Source organism: Anopheles bellator, chromosome 1, assembly GCF_943735745.2.
Source record: "Anopheles bellator chromosome 1, idAnoBellAS_SP24_06.2, whole genome shotgun sequence".
Lineage (NCBI taxonomy): Eukaryota > Metazoa > Arthropoda > Insecta > Diptera > Culicidae > Anopheles > Anopheles bellator.
In genome coordinates, this window is record NC_071285.1 from 49,174,672 (window position 1) to 49,193,971 (window position 19,300).

General features: G+C 52.3%; 4 protein-coding genes across 4 annotated transcripts in view; 2 read left to right on the forward strand and 2 right to left on the reverse strand.

Annotated features, from left to right (window-relative positions):
- Positions 1-152: 152 nt before the first annotated feature.
- LOC131216629 (protein Asterix) lies at positions 153-860 on the reverse strand. Its single transcript, XM_058211171.1, has 3 exons — positions 731-860; positions 541-662; positions 153-467 (listed from the first exon to the last, which is right to left on the reverse strand). Exons 2-3 carry the CDS (start codon positions 653-655, stop codon positions 259-261), a joined length of 324 nt encoding a protein of 107 aa, XP_058067154.1. The 5' UTR covers positions 656-662; positions 731-860; the 3' UTR covers positions 153-258.
- Positions 861-1,146: 286 nt separating this feature from the next.
- Positions 1,147-2,908, forward strand: LOC131206678 (ubiquitin thioesterase OTU1). Its single transcript, XM_058199340.1, has 4 exons — positions 1,147-1,381; positions 1,461-1,774; positions 1,883-2,214; positions 2,279-2,908. The coding sequence occupies exons 1-4, from the start codon at positions 1,287-1,289 to the stop codon at positions 2,489-2,491; spliced, it is 954 nt and encodes a 317-aa protein (XP_058055323.1). The 5' UTR covers positions 1,147-1,286; the 3' UTR covers positions 2,492-2,908.
- LOC131206679 (general transcription factor IIF subunit 2) lies at positions 2,839-3,839 on the reverse strand. Its single transcript, XM_058199341.1, has one exon. The coding sequence runs from the start codon at positions 3,773-3,775 to the stop codon at positions 2,960-2,962; it is 816 nt and encodes a 271-aa protein (XP_058055324.1). The 5' UTR covers positions 3,776-3,839; the 3' UTR covers positions 2,839-2,959.
- A 9,900-nt stretch (positions 3,840-13,739) lies between these two features.
- LOC131215776 (uncharacterized) overlaps positions 13,740-19,300 on the forward strand; it is a 96,828-nt gene continuing 91,267 nt past the window's right edge. Inside the window, exons 1-4 of the mRNA XM_058210173.1 lie at positions 13,740-14,438; positions 17,383-17,540; positions 17,805-17,835; positions 18,251-19,284. Of these exons, the coding sequence (XP_058066156.1) occupies positions 13,740-14,438; positions 17,383-17,540; positions 17,805-17,835; positions 18,251-19,284 (1,922 nt within the window). The remainder of the gene's footprint in view (positions 14,439-17,382; positions 17,541-17,804; positions 17,836-18,250; positions 19,285-19,300) is intronic.

A 19,300-nucleotide genomic window follows, 5' to 3' on the forward strand; every position in this document is an offset into this window, starting at 1 on the left:
TTGTATTTGGCGCAGTGGCACGTAAAATTGCCCAGCAGCCGATATTCGGTGTAACCATTCCCAACTAACCCACCAAAATCGATCGACCACGGAACAGTACTGTGTTCGGATGTTTGGGAAATAATATCAAAGTTAATTGCATCTTTGGCGTACCCAATGCGGTTTTATGTTCCGTGTGAGGCAAACGGTCCTTAGCGTAGAAAACTTCTTATAAATATGCTTTATGTGCGCTAGACATGCGATTCCGCTTTGTGGAAGTTACATCGACTGCCATGGAGGCGTCATTGGCGTTGGGTTCTGCAGGTACGACATTACCACGGCACTGACGCTTAGCATGAAGGACGATAACACCTGTTTGGCATCGTCGGAGATCCGTGAATTGGCGAAGCTAATGCAGGAACAATAAAGTGCCAACCAGGCGCACCACTTCAGTTTCATCATCAAGCCGCACATAGAAAATATCATTCCTGGGAGGAAAGAAAGGTACAAGAACCGCGTAAGTGGGTGGTGAGCATGAAGTGGGTCTGCACTACGCCCTACCTAAAATATTCATGTAATCTGGCATCAAATCGTCACCAACTCCTGCGCCCTGGTTGACCGAGTCAACCTGCTTGTAGCGGTGAACCTTTTCCGGGCGACGCGGATCGATCAGCATGGTGATTCTACAACAGTCAAAAGGGAGAAAATGTTTAACAACGGAGTGAAGGTTTTAAGTAAAACTCTTTTTTACCGTGATGGAGAAATTTGTGCTGCCGAAAGTGTAAATTTCCGTCCAAACTCCGATCGACCGTTTTGACAGCTCACTGTAAAGTGGCAATCAAAATAAAAACTGACACCTTCAATCAGCTGACTGAAAAGTAGGCCACTGTTTTAAACTTAACGAGTTTGAATATGCTTTTTAGAGTTTTAGCATAAATTTAACTCCTTTTAATTGTCACAGAACGTATCAACAACTTAATAGGTTAAGGAAAACTAATTTTGTCATCCACTCCAGTTTTGTGCTACAGTCGAACAACACGGCAGTCGCTTGAATGGGGTTGCGCTGCGAAACGTTTTCTTTCCACTGACTTGCCACTGTCACCGCACACGTCAAATGTCAGTGTTGATTATTTTTACGTTTTTCCGAAAACAGCCAAAAGGACAAAAACATACCAAAGCTTTCGTGGATCAGATAACAGTTTGGCGATCAATTACATGACACAACTTTGGCCTTTTCCGAAACTACCAAATTTACCGCGTTTCTTAGTACCGCTGCAATCTAGGCCGAGTCGTTGCTCCACGGTGCGATGGGGTTTTCATTGAAGCTCAAGACCAAATCAGGCCAGCAGCATATTGTGAGCAAGCTGCGCGACACAACGACAGTGAAAGACCTGAAGATAATGTAAGAAAAGTTTCATTGCGTGCATAACAATACCGATACAGTGTGGTTTCATTGATCTTCGCCTCCAAATTTGCCGCAGCATTACCGAGCTCACCAATATTCCGGGCGACGCGTTACACGTGGTGCTTGGATTTCCGCCCTTCAAACCTCTCGATTTCTCCAATGAAGCGAACCACCTGCACCTGCCAGTGGTGGGCATCAGCAACGGGGACACACTGATTGTGGAGGAAAAATCGTTAACCGCCGAAGAGCGCCAACAGCTGGAAGCTGCCAAGCGGTTGGAGCAGGACGAAAAGCTCGCCCAAGAGCTGGCGGCCCAAGGCACGGACCATGGCGGGATTCTGCTGAAAAAGGTCGTCCCGGCGGACAACTCGTGCCTTTTCACGAGCATAGGTACGTCCGCTTTTCAAAACGGATCGATCTATCGATTGCGTGACCCCATTTTCGAGCCGTGCCCTTGGTGTGAACTAGTATTGACCTTGACCACCCTTCTCTCTGCAGGTTTCGTGCTCACGGGAAAGGTGGACCCGGAAAACAGCCAGTACATGCGACAAATCATTGCGGCCACCGTCAATTCGGACAAACAGGAGTACAACGAGGGCATCCTGGGGCGACCAAACGATGAGTACTGTGCCTGGATACTGCAGCCGGAAGCGTGGGGCGGTGCGATCGAGGTTTCCATTCTGTCCGCGTACCATGGGATCGAGTTTGATGTCGTAGACATCACGAACGCCATCATCAATCGGTTCGGGGAGGACAAAAACTATGGAATGCGAGCATTTCTGCTGTTCGATGGCATTCACTACGACCCACTGTACCTGGAATCGACCAATGTAAGCATTCTGGTGTCCAGTGTTAGAAATGGTGTAACATTTGTGTCCTCTTTCTTACTCACAGGGTGAACCGTCGAAAACGATCTTTCCAATCGAGGACAATTCAGTGTACCTGCAAGCCGAGCAGCTGGCCAAAGAGGCAAAATCGTCACGCCAGTACACGGACGTGAACAAGTTCACGCTAAAGTGTATAGACTGCGACTGCTTCCTGAAGGGCCAAACCGAGGCCCAACAGCACGCACAGAAAACCGGACACATTAACTTTGGCGAGGTTTAGACCCACCGAAGGCAGCAACGAATGGTTCTTTCTTCGAGTGTTTTAAGTTTTCTCATTGCGGTGTGTGTGCTTGGGTTTGACTTTTCTGCTAGTTTCAACTGATACAAAGCTTGCAACGCTAGTACTCGTTCAATTGACCCCTGTTCGGAACACTAGTGAGTTCTCACTGGAAACGGTTCGCATTGCGCGGGGCGCAGAAAGTGAACTTTTCCCGGTTCTCTCTTTCGATTTGAAGCTATACGCTGCGCGATATTGTTTAGCAAATGGGCGAATAATGTAAACGGTCACTCAGGTTTTGCAAAGACAAAAAGACAATGAATAACAAAACCGAACACACTCTGTAGCTTTGTTTTTTGTATATATTTATGTTAAAAAGGGAGAATAAAGGTTCTTTGCTTAGTTTACAGGCCCTACACAATACAACCATACCGCTAGCAGCTGACACGAACCCAGTTAAAGATCACAGAATCAATCGCTATCACTGTCCGACATATCTTTCCCCGTGTCCGTTTCCTTTTTGTCGTCCTCCTTGTAGTGCCGGTACTCCTTCTTCAGCTCCCACATGTTTTTGTGTGGATTTTTCATGTTGTAATCGCACACTTCCTTCAGGATCTCCTTCAGGTAGCTGATCGGTTGGCGGGTCAGTTTCACCAAGTCCTTGATGTTGTAGTACTGATGCTTTTCGAACGCATTGAACAGCATGTCCAGCACCGCATTCTTATCTTCGCGACTCTTCTTACCCTCCGCCTTCTTCCGCTCGCGATCTTCGATGTTGTGCTTGTGGTCCGACACCGGTTTGTAGTTGTGCACAATCTTCTCCAACGATTTCACTTGCCGGGCCGGTTGCGATGCTTTGCGGATCGATTCGAGCTTCATCTTCATGTAGCAGTTGTCGGCGTATGGGCGACACTCGAGCTTCTGCACGATGCGTCCCTCCATGTACTGCTTCTCACACTCCGGCACCGGATCGTCCCGGTTCGTGGTGATGGCGTGCGAGAACACCCCGAGCGTTTGCTTCGTCACCACGGACACGTCCAATCGGTGGTCACGCGGAATTTCATCGGCCGGGTCAATGCTGATGACGGCCTCCGACAGTGTGAGCGATACCTGAGCCTTCTGGCCTGCCTGTTTGGATATTTTCAGCTTGCCCACTTCGATGTTGCCCGGTGCCTTTTCCCACTTGTTGGCCATATATTTTGGTACCTTCACGAGCCACACGCCGCGCCCGGCATTCGAAAGGTCCAGCTCCTTGTCCACACGGATCGTTTCGCTGTTTCCAGCCATGGTGCTGCAGGGCGGGAAAGTCTGACCGGAAATATTTAACGATATTGATGAGCAATCGTTTCGCGTCCGCACAAAATAAGAAAAGGGTTCTACCGCTTGACAGCTGCCTTTGCTGCAATCAACAGAAACCACACCCTTTGGAAACGTCCCACTTCCGAAACCCTTTGGGAACGTCGCAACCGTTAAAAGGGTCGATGAAGCGATAAGCTTATCGTTTTGTTGGCAAACTATTTAGAATTTAAAGTTATGAACAAACGTAAAAAAGGAGGTAAACTTTTTTGATAAAATGTTCTTCAGAACATGCGGATGGCAAAATGTACATGTGGACTTATTTTAAAGGCGATACCATTTGCTTTCATATGTGTGGATCCCGATTATGATTACGCCGCTTTAACTCGGTAAGATAGGTTTTATTCAAAACCTTCACTCAGTTGTGAAACATTTTCTCCCTGTTGACTGTTGTAGAATCACCATGCTGATCGATCCGCGTCGCCCGGAAAAGGTTCACTCGGTCAACCAGGGCGCAGGAGTTGGAGACGATTTGAGCTTCAATAAAAACCCCATCACTTGCGCAAGATCATAAGGGTTTGCGAACACTAAATAACGCTAGTGAGTGGAGGGAAATTCGAAATTTGCAGAACGTAACAAAAGAAATCAACGACGTAACTTGTAAACAAACGTATAGATGGAGAATTCCAAGTATTTTCCTAGTATACGGACTGTTTTTGCTACGCATTGGGAGTGTAAAAAAGTTCTTCCACGGTGCTCAATTTAATTAGCTAATTATACGAAACTTTCTATGTAAATTGGTTTTCTATTTCTGTAGAAATTCGTAAATGGCAACTCAAACTGTTTTCATTTGACATCTAATTTAGGTACCATTTACGCAAGGACCTGCCGCATAGCGGCAAGCTAGACCACGTGCTCCAACGGAAACATGTGCTCGAACAGTGTTGCCATCGTGGACGGCGCCAAACACCAACGCCACAGCCGATCCTCGTTGGGGACGAAAACATGGCCAGTGCGCAGGATCAGCATCCCCCGACCGAAGTCCTAACGGTGTGTGCTCGGGTCTGTGTTTTTGGTAGCTGCACAGATGATTCCGTTCGCTTCCGGCATCGGTGACGGCTTCGGGCGACGCGGTCGCCCTCGCTTCGACGGTTGCGGTAGGTTTCCGTCGGCAGTCTAGTGCGAAAATCCACCGCGTCCGGAACGGTGCCGCGGAACGGTCTCTTCGGACCTCTACGGTTCGCGCCGAGTGTGTCGTAACGTGTTGAGAAAGGCGCGGGCAACACGCCGAACAGTTCGAACACTGTGTGCCGGAGCGAGTGAAGGAAGGAATAATCGTAAGCCGGTAAACGACCCTTATAATCCGGTCTTAGTGCCAGGGAGTCCCCAATGAAGTGTGTAGCAGCCTTTAAGTAGCCCGTCCGACAAAGGACTCGCCCGTTATCCGTTGCGGTGTTCCGCTTTGTGGGTTCCGTCCGTAACGGAAGCTCAGCCGTAGAAACTGGTGCCATCGGTTGGCGTTCTGGACGGTGGGAGTGCGACGGTGAGTAGTCGTTTAGGCGAAACAACGCCCGCCACATCCTGGGTACCACGTAGAGAGCTTCAATGGTCCACAGACTCCTTGCCCACAAAAAAGGGTGGATTGATTAATGTGCCGAGCGCGTGCTGCTGGTGTTGGCTGTTTCCGGGAAGCAAAAGGGTTCACTTTTGTCAAACCACCCTGCCGTTGGGATGGGACCCCACCATTTCGGGTGTGCCGTACGGAAGTGCTTATTGCCCCATTCGGGGCTCTGACCGAAGTGCCACGTAGGACCATTTTCGGTCGTAATTGGTGTTTGTTTCCTGACGAAGTCCTCAACACGGTCCTACCATGCCGGGACTGTGCGATGGTGTGGTCAGTTCTGACAGATGCGGATTACACCGGAGGGTACACATTACCGCTTTGCTTTAGGATGCCAATACTTACGCAATGATGTGTGGGGTAAAATTGACACAATTGTAACACCAGCTTCATTTAACTCACCTGGGCCAATTGCGCAGTAGAAAAGGCAATAGTAATTAGCAAATTTTATGAAGGTTGATGGCGTGAATTTCGTTATTTTCAGTAGCAAACTTTCAAGAAGGACCCAAAAGGTAGCCAAGGAACATTTGATTAGCATGTGGGCCAGAAACGGACCCGAAATTTCTAATTAGCCATTGATTGGCCGCTTTCCAAAGAAGGACGGTTACAGCATCTCACTGTGTCGGGGCTAATAGTATCGACTTCATCCCCCCGAAGGACGCCGTTAGCCGAGGGCCGTGTAATGTGCCGTGGGACCATATCGCCAGGTGTGAAAGCTGAGTTGTGATTTATGGACAAACTTTCGCCGTGTATGGAGGCACCGTCTAGAAGTTGGCACGTGGTGGCCGTGATACTCGAAGAAAGCCCAGGCGCCAGGCGCCCGGCCCGACTTAATCGACCCATCGTGCGGTGCGGTTCGGGAGTGTTTCAATTCCCAGTCCGCGGTTCGCGTCCGTGTCGGCCACGAAACCCCTTTTGGGCCCAGCCAGCCAGTAATGGAATTTTTAATCAGAAATTAACGGTTATTGGCTGCGGGAAGCCTCGCCAACTGGTTCGCTAGATGCTGGCCCCGGACCAGCGGCAGAATCCTTTGGCCGGTTGGCCGTGATTTGTGGTGCGGAAGCAATTTAAATCAATTAAGCCCACCCCTCCAGGTGGCTCCATAAATCATGCGAAAGCATAATTACATCTGAAGCGGACCGTGAAATGTAGCCTCAAACGGCGATGGTGGGTCCCGAAGTATAAGCTAGTACCAAAGTGCGACCTTTGCCCTGATTGATGCGAACTGCGTTGCGGCTTAAGAATTGGGGAACGGCGACTACGGCGTAAGTAATGGCACGAAAGTCCATTTCCATTCTTCTCGGGAACCTCCGCCCACGGGACTATCAATTACTGGCCAGCATCACCACGAACGACGCCCGACGACCTTGCCAGGCCAAGGTAACGGCCCAGATGAAACCTTTCGCTTAAGGACCGTTAGTTACACGTCACACGTCGTTCTTCGCACACCGTAGGTGTCGGGTGTCAAGTTGCCGGCGCTGCCGAGATTATAATTCCATTTACGTTCGCTCTGTGACACTCTCGGTATCGCTCGCCGTGCTAACTTTTATCAATTAGTACGCCCTGCGCTCCGGCACTCCGGCACTGGGTGGCCCCCGCCACCACGTAGTTTATGATATATGCGAGAATATTACGTGAATGATGCGCCAAAGCCAGAAAGGTGGCCTAGCTGGGTCCAGCCCAGCCCGGCCCGGAGCCAGCCACCAAAAAGGACGCATTATCTGGCGCAGTCATCTATGCAAATTGAGCCGTTGCCTTCGCCGTAGCCGTCTTGACGGCACACCAGAGACGCCGTCCTGTGAAGACCCGAGCCTGGTCTTGCTCGTTCCTGGTGGCATCCAGAGCCACACCGTGAACGACGGGGCGCCTCCACTAAATGGGCCGTGCTCGTCGTCGTTGTGCTCTGTGGACGCCGTGGACCGGAATGTGACACGTTCGTCACGTCACGTGCTGAATGGCAACGCTGGCACCACACGGGTCGGGGCATCAAAAAGGCGCGCACCCGGCAGGCCCGGCTTCGCAACAGAGTTGCGCCAAAGTCAATACACAGCAGCCGAGCCGTGGCTTGAAAATTTGTCCCACTGACATTAAACATACGAGAAAGGACGGCACGCTGACGGCGGCCAGAACGAGGCGGCCCGCTAGCAGCAGGATAACCTTCGGCCTCATGGGTGAAGGATTTTCCCGTTTTCTTTTTCCATTGCTGCTCCTTTCGCGAGGGGCGGCTTACGCGGCCCTTAAAAGCTCCCTTGGCGCTCTTTCCGGTTCGCCTATCAGCGAGCATCTTCAGGCCGACGGCGAGCCCATTTCGCTAGCCCCAATTCTCGGAGTGGCAAAAAGACGAGCCGCTGAAAGAGATTCGCTATCGGCGTGTGTACTGATGACGGTAAGCGATGTCTTAATCATGGCACACTCATCACCACTCCCGGACCCGTACTCCGTCCGTACGTGTGCTCGTCCCACGTATGTTTGTGTGCTCCGAAAGGCTCCGGCCGTAGGCTGCAGCCCAAGTCGGATTGGTCCATTACCATGCCCGACACATGGTCGACGGCCATAAGACGCGCCATCCCTGCCAGCCTGCCGGCCATGATCTGTGGGGCAGCCATTACTTCTGATACGATCGTTAGCGTACGCCGTGCAGGCTTTCTGGGTCGCCGCACCGGGCGCGGCGAGAATGTTTAACTCAATTTCCGCAACACAGCTTAGCCATTATGTTTGGGACGAAGCTGATTCGAATCTTTTTTGCTTCGCGACCTCCGAAGGCCTTCCGGTGTTCCGACGTTTTTCACATTCGCTCTCGGTTCCCGGTGACGTTGAAGAGAGCAAAAAGTACTGCGAGCAAACGAACGTCACCTGAACCTGTGGCAAGGATCGGCCGGAAAGCTACAGCACGCGCGCCCGACCCTGTGCCCTTTGCCTTTTGCAGCGACTTTAATCGGATTAACATTATCATCTTTAGGTAAGCTGCAAATGGGTAACTTTCGTCGGGTGGATCGCTTGCCAGGCAGGCGGGCAGAATGATTCACAAGGCACAGGCCACAAAACAGACCCCAAGGAAGATCCCGAGCACGAAAAACAGTCGGCACGGAGAATGGAACCGAATTTCGATACGTCATAGAAAAACGACTCCTTGCCGTCCTTGGGGCGGGCACGGACGTGATCGGATTACGGAACGGCCCAAAACTAGGTTTCTGCGAGCAACGAGAGCTGTAGTATTCGGGGTCTCAGATCTAGGTTAGCGAGGTATCACCGTATCGGATCATCGTATTGCGCCCCATTCGGTATCATCGTTAAAAATTATTAACCTTCGCGCATAATTTGGTTATTATGCTTGATGCTTAGTTACAGCATGATCGTGCTCTTCGTTTTGCCGGCTAGTATTCGTCAAAGGTCCAGTCCAGTGCCACAGCAACGATTACTTCAAATTTGAGGAGTACCGGGAGTACTTAACTGAATCGAATTTTACTTTTAAGGAGTCACTCGTATTTTTGTTTGTGTGCGTTATGAATTAAAAAACTTCGTTTGTGAAATTAAAGTAAAAAGTTTGCAATACAATAAAACAAACATTACGGCCTAAACTGTTGTGTTCGTTGCAAAAAGCCAACGAAAATGAAGACAACTTTCACGTAACACGGCCCAACAACAACACCGGACCCTCCGGCGGTGGTGTGTTCGTGTCAACAGTGGATGAATTAAATTTGCTTTAAAATTACATTTACTTCGTCTCCGCCTGGGGACTGGCAGGAGCGACCAGAAGTTGACTGACGCAGACGACCGCAACAACGTGAGGGCCCCGACTTACCGCCATCCGATTGCTTCTTCGGGCGGTTCGGAGCGGTTCCTTAACTCAAACTCTCGATTGGTTCGAAACAACGGGGCCACAACTTTTCTTCGCGCCGAGCCGAGCGAACACAATGGCGAATCCATTTCCATCCCTTTTCGCGAACTGCTTTTGTGTGGCTCCGAAAATCGAGTGCCAAACGATTTTCATAATAGACCGGATGGCCTCGGGGGGGTGGCTGGGCGAAACGACTTGGGAAAAACAAGACCCGGCGGTGTTCGGCGGAAAGAAAACGTTCCTTGAATAGAGAAGTAAAAGAAGAAGAAAAAAATGGCAAACAGAAAATGTCCTTCGAAACTCGGTGCGTCCATAATTCATGCTAATTGAAGGAAAGTTTTCCTTGACCCCGGCGTGTAACGGCGAACGTAGAGCGCCCCGTTTTGAGTCGACCGGTCGTCTGAGCCGGCCACTGAAACACCATTAAATCGACACTTGAATTCGGCGCGACATGGTGCAACTTTTCAACTTTAACGCTACAACTTGTTAAACGTTGTTCCTTTTAATTTAGCCTTTAGACAGACCGGCAGGTTAGGTTGAATAATACAAGGAAAGTGGTGCGCCACCAGCACCAAGGTGCGCGACATTTTGCTCGGAGCTAAATCGGAACCGGCCCTCGAAGGGCTGGCGGACGATGTGGGTCGAAGAAGTGGTACTTCCACCCGTGTACGACTACATCGGAAGTCGTTCAAAACACGAAAGAATGATTAAGGTCCTGCAGTGCGGCGCTTGCTGCAAAAAGGATCGCATGACGAAGTGCAACTTTCGACAGGAAAATGCTTTCACCGCCTGGCTGTCGATTGCAGCGAGGAAAGCGTGGCAAAGAAAGTAAAACTTTTCCACTCCCGGCATCAGCTGTCCGCACCTGGCGGCGGTGTTCGACGCGTGGACCCAATCTTCACGGTCAGCTTTGCCGGGACCTGGGGCCGCTAATACCTAAGCGACCTACTACGCCTGGGATGCAATGGAATTTTTATCCCTGGATCCTTGCGATGCGCTGTTGTTGTCGCTGCCCCGTTGAGAGAGAGTTTTCCGTTCGTCCTGCCACCCGAGAGCAACAACAATTACACGCGCGCGGCACTTTGGCACCTGGGCCACTGGGGCGAAACTTTCCCCGAGAGTAATTAGTACCGATGCTCTAAATTAATCCACCTAATCGACGAGCGAACGAGCGACACTCACTTTTACGCCACAGATTAGCGGACACTTTGTTGTCCATTAAAAAGAAACACAGGAAGACGCAGCAATTCGAAAGCACTTTCGGTTGGCTCTTCGGTGCCTACCTTCTTGCGAGCGAAGTTTTGGGTGATTTGATTCTGTTCTAGACCGGATCAAAGTTGACGTTGATGGTGGTCTATGTTTCAAGCAAGCAGGCTTCGCACTGAACGCACCTTTTAAGATCTTTTTCGGGTGCCGCAGAACATCGCTTTTGGAAGTGTCTGGAAAGAAATCAAAATTTCAAAGAAACGTGTGCTTAAAGTTCTCCATCGAAAGGTGAGTTGGTTTGCCGGCGTGTAATGTTGGAAAGTTCGTCACCAGAAGAGCAGCACGCGTCCGTCCCCTTTGCCGAGTCGCTCTGCCCAATCTGCTGGGAGTTGCTGTCGAACGACGACGTTGGCGTAACCTGCTGCGGCCATCTGTTTCACGGTCTCTGCTTGGAGCGCTGGTTGCAATGGTATGCTGCCCGCTTTGGTACTGTTCCACTTGATTGACGAGATGTCCTTTCTGGGTAACACAGTGCGAAAACATGCCCCCAGTGTCGCGTCCAGTGCAGTATGTACCACCGCGTTCTTCCGGTAGCTGTTAGACCGAGCACCGAAAGGTCCGCCGTCGATAAGTCTAAGTCGGAAGATCGTCATCCGGGGGCCACGAATCCGTTTTGGGCCTTGGTAGCCTTCGTGCTGGTCGTTGTGTGCTGCCGACTGCTGAAAACGTGAAACGTGGTTCGTGTCTCGGCTCGGGCTGCGCGCGCACTCGACGAAACGCTACGCCGATGCTCGATGAAGACTCGGTAGCACGGAATGCACAATGCACACAGGAAAAGGGTAAGGCAAACAATCGAATTCTCGTCCACGGGCAGGGCCGCGCGGAGTTCAAGGAAAACGAAGCGCGGGCGCGAACGCTCGCGTGTGGCTCGGCTCGGAGTATTTAACGGTCAAAAGTTGGCGGCACGAGGTTGTGTAAATAGAAAGCGCGACCGTCGGGGCCAACGCGAACCCCGAACCTGAGGCGCGCACAGCGTAAATGAGTGTTTAGAAACCACCGGCCATCGGTCCGGTCGGAAGTTAATACATCATTCATGCTTTATGGAATGCTGAATTCGGAACGAGGATTAGATTACGCCTGCCGTCGTTGTCGTCGTCGTCGTCGTCGGTTCACGTGACGCAATGCAACCGAAGGACGGCGCGTCGCTTCGGTGGCCATTTTCAAAATAGATGATGTGCGCATTATTTGTGCCTATTTACGAACTCGGTGCAAGAATGCTGCTGTCGTTATGCTCGAGTGTCGGGAGCCGAGTGCCTCTTTTGCCGGCGCAGGATTTGAATTAAATCGTTTGAGCAAAAACCACACAAGCATTAAGGACTTAATTTGGCCTCTCTCGCACACACTCGTACACAAATCAGCAGCAGCAGCAGCAGCAGTGTGCCGGTCTTTGGCCGGAGTTTGCAAATTGAATATTTATCGTCCCGAAAGCGTGTTGCCTTCCAACAAAAGGGCTCCGGCCACAAAGGGCCTTGCGTTGCAACAGTCGGGCGGGAAACTCGGGCACCTCCCGGCGTTCCTTAAGCCATTATTCGTGAACCGGAAACCGGAACAAACCACCGAGAGTCGAGCCGACGTTCGACGTTCGGTGCTGACGGGATGCTGGGAAAAGGCGCGTCGGTTTGTGCCGAGGAGAAAACTGTTGACCTAGTGAAATCGAATTTTCCTGACAAAACCCGTCCCCACCATGGAGTGGTGCACTTCGGAAGCCGGCCCCCGCAGGGTCAACTCGGTGCCCGGGTGCTTTGTGCCCAAGTTCGTGTTTATGTACGCTCCCCGATCATAATTCATCGGGCGCAAAAGGCTCATAGGCGCAGCGTGTGGAGGGCACTCACTCTGGGCTGTAGAATGCAAATGGCGCTGCCATTGTTCCTCGCGACGCACCGAGTTTGATGTGGTGCTTCTGAACCCCATCTGAGGCTGGCCCCCCCATTAAACTTCCATGGAGTCCCACCGCCCGGAGCGTTTGATAACTTTCTCGGTGATTATGCGCGAGCATTATGTTATTGTGGCCGCATTGGCCACAGGCCGCGCGTGAATGTGTCTTGCTAAAAGATTTTTACTAATTGTGGTAAAACGCAGGTCCTTTTCCCGGCTGGAATCCTCCGAACCCGAGTTGGAGGCTGAAACCTCTAAATCATAATCGTGGCATTGGCCTCGGTCTCGGCGTGGTGTGGAAAATGAGAATAAAAACCGCACGAACCGACACAAACGAGGTGGTGGCTGGCCAACAGTTGAATTATCATTTTTCATTAACAAACTTAATATTCATTCGGGCCGACCACAACCACCACATTAGCATAGCCCCGTGCATGCATATTCATGCGTTCGGGAAACGGAATGGAAAAACGGAAGCCGGGGCACCCGGGTTGTTTAATATTTTCATTTTCGTTCTCCACTTCCCACTTTCTGACCGGTTTTTCCTTCGCAGGCCACCGTCTCTCAATCAGCGTCGCCGCAGCATCATCCGTCTGCAGCATCCGTCGCGGACAGCAGCGTCTACGTCTTGCGCATGAGGTGCTGAAATGGTGTCATTCCTGCGGTGTCTTCACCGCGGACGGGAATGCTACCGCGGCGTGAACCGCGAGTTAATGGAGATTGAAAAATAAAGGATACGAGGCTAAGACGCGGACAACGGAGGCCCCGAAGAAGAATCGTTGCAGAACCGAGAACCGAACGGAACGGAAGAACATCCAGAACGTGTGGAGCAAAAAAACGAGAGTCCCGGCCTAGGACCCGGGTACCCGGGGGGGAGCTGAATGAAATAATCATCGAGAAGGCCCGTCATAAGCCTGGCTGCTAAGCTCCGAGAGCTCCGCCAAACATTCGGGTCGATCGGATGCGAACGGAAGGATGCTAATGATGGCCGGGGCCCAGATAATGGTTCTTTCGCTGCCTCACTTCTGTCTGCGGCACGGCGAGTGTGCGGCGGACAAACATAAATATCATCTAATTTGAATTCCTTCACATTCAACAACTGCGCGCCCCGAGGAACCCGAAGAGAACCGGAAAGCTTGCCGGCCGGCCGTAAGGAACAAGGGCGAGCGCAAACAATGCACAATCTCTACACCCGAAACGGTGTTTAAGTCGACAATGCCCCAACAATTAGCCACGAACGGGCCGTGTGATAGAACGTTCCTCGGCACGGAGTCGGCGGTCCGCGTGAGCTGATGGGAGTCCAGCTCTTGGCGTTTGAAGGAGAGTCGTAAGTCGCTCCAAGATCCTAGGCCGCGATGAATCCACTCCAGTCGCGCACCCAGCGGAAACCGCCGGACGTGGAGGAAGCCCTCTCGTCGATGCTGTGGACCCCGTACGATAATCCGCTGTCGGAGTCGGATTCCTCCGACGAGTCGGAGGCGCTGCACCGGCACCGGCATGGCACCAGCTTCTTCGGAACTAGGCCAAACCACGAGCAGCGCCGCCAGCAGCAGCAGTCGCTGATGCGACGAAGTCTGTCCGCGTGGAGTTACCGAGCTAACCGCCAAACTGCGACCAAACCAAGGCTCGGTGAGGGCGCCGATCGGTACAGCGATCCGTACTTCTGCGATCCCGGGTCCGACATCGGCGTAGAGTCGCTCGGATTCGGGGCCTCCGATTGGCATAGTGGGAATAGAAGTCACCCCTATTACGGGGCGCCGGTAACGAGCGGCAGTCGAAGCTTCCACGGACTCGGCCCAACAACGGCACTGAGTCTGAGGGCCACCGGAGATCCTCCGTGGCCGTCCGGGGAGGGCAGCGCCAGCGAGAAGCGTCAGCAGTACCTTCCCTTGCAGGCTCCGTTCGTCGGCCGGTGGCATCGATTACCTCGACCAGCGGCAGAGGATGCTCCGCCACCGCCCCTGTCAGCGCTGCCGTTCAGTCTGCTCGGCCTCGACCCGCTAGCCACGGCCTGGGCCGGGACCGTCGCTGACAGCTACCCGGCTGATTATCAGGTTAGTTTCCCGTTTTGTGTCATTCATTAGCGTTCAATCGGGGCTCATCGGTGGCGGATCCACAGTGAGAGAGAGAGAGACAGAGAGAGTCATTGAAGTCCCGAGATACGGGCCAATTATGGGTCCCGGTTGTGGCGTGTGTGCGAAGATCACAGCGACCTGGCCCAAGAAAGTCCCTTAAATTGGCGTTGATCCTTTCGCGACGAAGTGAAATGGATGTTGGACTTTGGAGAGAGAGTTCAGTGTTGAAGTTACCGTAAAGCTCCACACAATTTGGGCGGCGATCTTGGGAGTCGCCACCACCACCCAGGGAGCTGGACGACACGTGGACGAGTTACTGACCTCGCTTTCTGTTGCGTTGCAATTACTCGATTTAATACTTCGGTAGGTACCGATGACCGTTCGACCGTCGTTCCCGGAAATGCATCCGTCGGAACGCGTCACGCACGCAGCCAGCCACGCAGTTCGTGCGCGTATTACGTACCGCAGACCGCGCCATCGATAAGGCACGGCCCTCAGGTCTGACACTAATTTCTAGACCTCGCCTCGGTTATCGCGCCAAGCCGTGGCGTGCCAACAGAACAGTGGCAGTGAACTTGCTTCGCGGACGAACTTCACCAGAAACCGAAACCCAACGAGACACGAGCGACTGATAAGTGAACTGAGAGGCCGGATGCGGATGCGCACACCGAGCACCGAGCTAGGAATCGATAGGAAGTACCGGCTGGTGCTCAAAAGCGAATCGTATGCTCTCGTCCGAAGCATTAGCCCTCACGAGAACCCTGCCCGGGTCAGATCAGAGAGCAACAAAGACGCCACTGCCATCTAATGCCATCTAATGCCATCGGTAAATTAACTGCGCACAGATTTATCGCCGGCCCGGGGCCAGTAATCCGCTGCTCAGCTGCTACGGCCTGCCGGACAAGCCGGACACGGGGCACACGGAATAAAGGGACCGGGCCATCATCGGCACCATCGGCCACACCATAAGGGCTCACACTCTTTCTAATCGGCTAATCTGCCGGAACGAACGTCGGTTCGATCCGGAACCGGCCTCGAAAGCAAACAAATAGAAGATTATACACAAATACAGCCACGGTGGGTGTGTCACTTGCACCGAGCCAGCCACCAGCCAGCGGCTTTGTGGCAAATTAATAATCATACTGTTCAGCGTTGTTGGGGGTCGGCACGGTTGTGGTCTTAAAATTGCGCCTTAAGTCGGCTAGTCGAGGTTGGTTCGAATCAACCGCAACCGGAATCACCGAACGGTACAATGTTGGCCCTATGTTGGCCTCCCCGAGACCCCGAGAGGTTCCGTGCGCAGACATCAATCGATGGCGGGGACTAACGGGAACGGTTTCGCGCCAAATGACGCGCCATGTCGCCGCGGCTGGCGGTGGATCGTATCGAATGGGAAAATAGAACCGCGCAGCAGGACGCGATGCTGAGGCCGTCAGGTCGAAGGGAAGCGGATTTGTGGAGCGCAGCCGAGAGGTTCGGTTTGACGCTGCCGCCCGATCATAATCGAGATTCTTGCGAAGCGCCCAGGCAACGAATGGGTAATGGTCATTAGCTTTTTTACAGTAAACAATCATCATTATTGGGAAAAATGTTAAATTATATTTTCTTCATTATGATTTTTTATGTTTCGAAACATTGTTTGAAGAAATACGATAATAGTTTGATCGCCTTTTTACTTGACACTGGAACCCTAGATGCACAGCTTAGGGTACATACGAATGTGGTACAGATCAATAAACCAATGCGTTGAAGAACGTTTTCAAGTAGATGAACTTTCAGACGGATCGAGGCGATTATGCACTTGCCTTAATCTGCTCTATGAGTATCTTTCTTCGGATTAACTTACCAAATCTTGTTGATCCACCTATCAAAACCCTGATCCTGTTTTCAAAACAGCTGATCCTCTTGACAAAATTGTGATCTTGCTTTGCGGGATTCGACGAAAACTCGAAATGATTCTATTCACGGTGAATCCAACTACATGCATCCAATCTACATGCATTCGCGATCGCGAATCCCAGAGCCAAGTAAAGCACTCCAAATTCTGTTCATGCGAAGAATACGATCCCCGAGAGACTTTTTCTTTGTTTCCAAGCCCACAGAAATTGTTTCGCAGAGAGTACCTATATTTTGAGGACCTCGACAAATCTTATCGCATGGAAACAATGGGATAAATTGTGATGGTAAAAAGCGAAACCATTTTACGTTAAAAATCTCATACTTCATTTTAAAAACTAAGGGGTTATTGACCTAGCATGCTCTGCGATGTTTCTTCTGCGCCAAGATCAGCTGTAACGCTGTCCAACTAGAAATTAACGTCGCCCAACATAATAACATAAATCAAAACTCCTCAACTTCGGACCACACGAACCGTAGGTCGTTGATGTATGCGATGAACCCACTGTCCAGTGGGGCGATGACATTATGTTTGCATCCACAAAACTTCCCATTAGTGTTGGACTAAAATCACAATTGTGACCGTTTGTTGATTAAAGTTCCATTAATCTTCCGGAACAGTAACGAAGTGCTGCCTCTGGAACACATTTCTGCACCAATAAATGGGTCACATGGGTGGTGGACCGCCCTTCGCGCCCGGGTAGATCATCCCCGGGACCCCCTCTAAGCAGGGCTTGTTTCGGCCCACTCGAGTTGCGCCTGTGCCTCACCCGCCCCAGGCACCGTCCGTCTCCAGTCCTTGGTTCGGGGTGCGCGCACAATCGTTGTCCGATGTTGAGAAGGGCGCCGCTGGATCGGCCACCTTTCACCGCGGCGGCGATGCTGGGCGAGATTTGCTGGACCCAAGAGAGTTATGTGCTATTATGCTGCGCACGGCGCGTGTGTGTGCGTGTTAAAAAGCTGTCGATAGATCCGATGGGTTGTTGTTGTTAACCTTCTCTCTCTCTCTCTCTAACCCACACAGCAGGTTGAGCCGCTGAAGGCTGAAGGCGACAGCAGTGCCGAAAGTAACGGCAACAGCTGGAGCATCAACACTCACAACAACCACCCGGGTACCTGCAACAGTGACAACAACAACAACGCCGACGGCGACGCCGACGGAGCAAACAATAACGAGCATAATGAGTTGAGCATAATTTCCGCGATGCTTCAGCCTCACCAACACCACCAACAATCGACGGACCTACATTTTTCAAAACATCGCAGCTCGCAACATAGCGGAGCTCTCGCTCCCACTCCGGCGGTCTCGCTCGCTCCCTCTGGCGCCCTTGTAGCCAACACTAACACTACGACACCGCGATCGCTACCAACGCACACTCTCGCAGCGGCGTGCACCGAGGAAGGGGAAATTCGACATCGCTGCTCTTGGAACAGTTTGGACGGATTTAGTTGTGTGCGAAGAACGAACGGTGTAACAACGGTATGTATATTGGTTGGGCAGAACACAACCCGTTTCGGAAGTAGGGGCGGAAATTCTCGAAAGAATTCGACATGTTTCGGAAGTTAGAGTGAATTTGAATACAGAGAGAGAGTGTTCGAAGTTGATTTTTTTCAGTAAACTCATAGATCTAATTTGAACCGTTGAAGGGTAAAGTTTTACGTTTTAGTTAAAGTGTTTTCTCAGATTCGTCTTCGTCCTCTTACTTGCGTGTGCTGTTGCTATTGATCGCGTTAAAGTAGTTGATAAAAGTTGGGTTTATCACTCTTTCGACTTTGATGAATTCTCGGAATCTACGCAACGCAGAGGGCTAAAAATTCGGATCGATCATAGGTTTATTGTAGGAAAATATTCCTCAGTTTTTAAAATGGGTTTATGATCGCCTTTTCCCCAACAGTGCGGTGTAGCAACGGTAACGTCGAAAACGTGTGGTGTTTCCGGTTCCTGGCAGCGGCAGCTGAGCGGTGGCGGCCAATCCTCGACCAGTCAGCTCGGCGCGATGCGTCTGAACGTTCCGGCGGCCGACCCGGTGGTGGCCGGGACCGAAGGGAGCCGGACAAGTGTGTATATCCCGTCGTCGTCGTCCTCGTCGGCGGCGGCCCTGACCATCCAGGTGAACCGGGGATCGGTCGATGATGGCGTCAGCATCGTGAGCTGCTACCGGGCAGCGGGTGGAGTGGAAACGGAAGTGGCCAGTGGCTCTGGCAGTGTGATGGTGGTCAGTGAGCGGGAGGCCGAGCCGAAAGGGGTCGGGCCCGGTGTCAGTGGAAGCTCCCCGGGGCGGGGCAGTGAGGTGAAGCATACGTCGTTCGAGCATACGGTGCAAGTTTCTAGTGCGGCCCAGTGCGAAGAGGCCACAGTGCTGGGTGGTGGTGGGGAGGGCGAGGAGCCCGGGGGGACGACCCCGCGTCGCACCTACACGTCAACCGAGGCGCAAACCGACGCCTGCGCTGCTCCCGTTCCGGTTCCGGTGCCGATCCTGACTTCCACCGGGATGGCCGGTATCGTAGGGGGTGGCGGTGGTGCTGGGGCGGGTGCCCTACTCCACGGACTGTCACCAGTGTTGGTGGGGTGCAGCGCGATGGCGGGTCCTGGCGGGTCGGAGTTTAGCACGCGCGAGCATCGGCGGCGCGAGCGTCGAGAACGGCGTCAGGCGCGGAACCGGATGCAGCATATTCACCCGCTCGAACCCCCGGGTGGGGCCGGTCCGGGCGCACTGCTGGGCCACCCGCACCGGTCTCCGCCCGCCCTCGAGATCATCCCGGACATACTGCACAGCCATCTGCCACCTCCCTACACCACGCTGCCGCTCGGGGCCACCATGGTGCCGGCCGCCATGCTTCCGGCGAATGCTGCAGCGGCGGCCGCCGCCATCCCGGTTCGGGCCTCCGATGATTGCCGCTACACGTTCCCGATCCCGATCATGCGAAGGTAAGTGGCCCGTGGG

Bases quoted from the DNA above. Each gene is read 5' to 3' on its own strand.
- LOC131216629 (XM_058211171.1), bottom strand. From the start codon at position 655: ATGCTGATCGATCCGCGTCGCCCGGAAAAGGTTCACCGCTACAAGCAG. The intron at 468-540 runs GTAGGGCGTAGT...CTTTCCTCCCAG, and splicing joins AGATTACATGAATATTTTAG to GAATGATATTTTCTATGTGC.
- LOC131206678 (XM_058199340.1), top strand. From the start codon at position 1,287: ATGGGGTTTTCATTGAAGCTCAAGACCAAATCAGGCCAGCAGCATATT. The intron at 1,382-1,460 runs GTAAGAAAAGTT...AATTTGCCGCAG, and splicing joins GTGAAAGACCTGAAGATAAT to CATTACCGAGCTCACCAATA. The intron at 2,215-2,278 runs GTAAGCATTCTG...TCTTACTCACAG, and splicing joins TGTACCTGGAATCGACCAAT to GGTGAACCGTCGAAAACGAT.
- LOC131206679 (XM_058199341.1), bottom strand. From the start codon at position 3,775: ATGGCTGGAAACAGCGAAACGATCCGTGTGGACAAGGAGCTGGACCTT.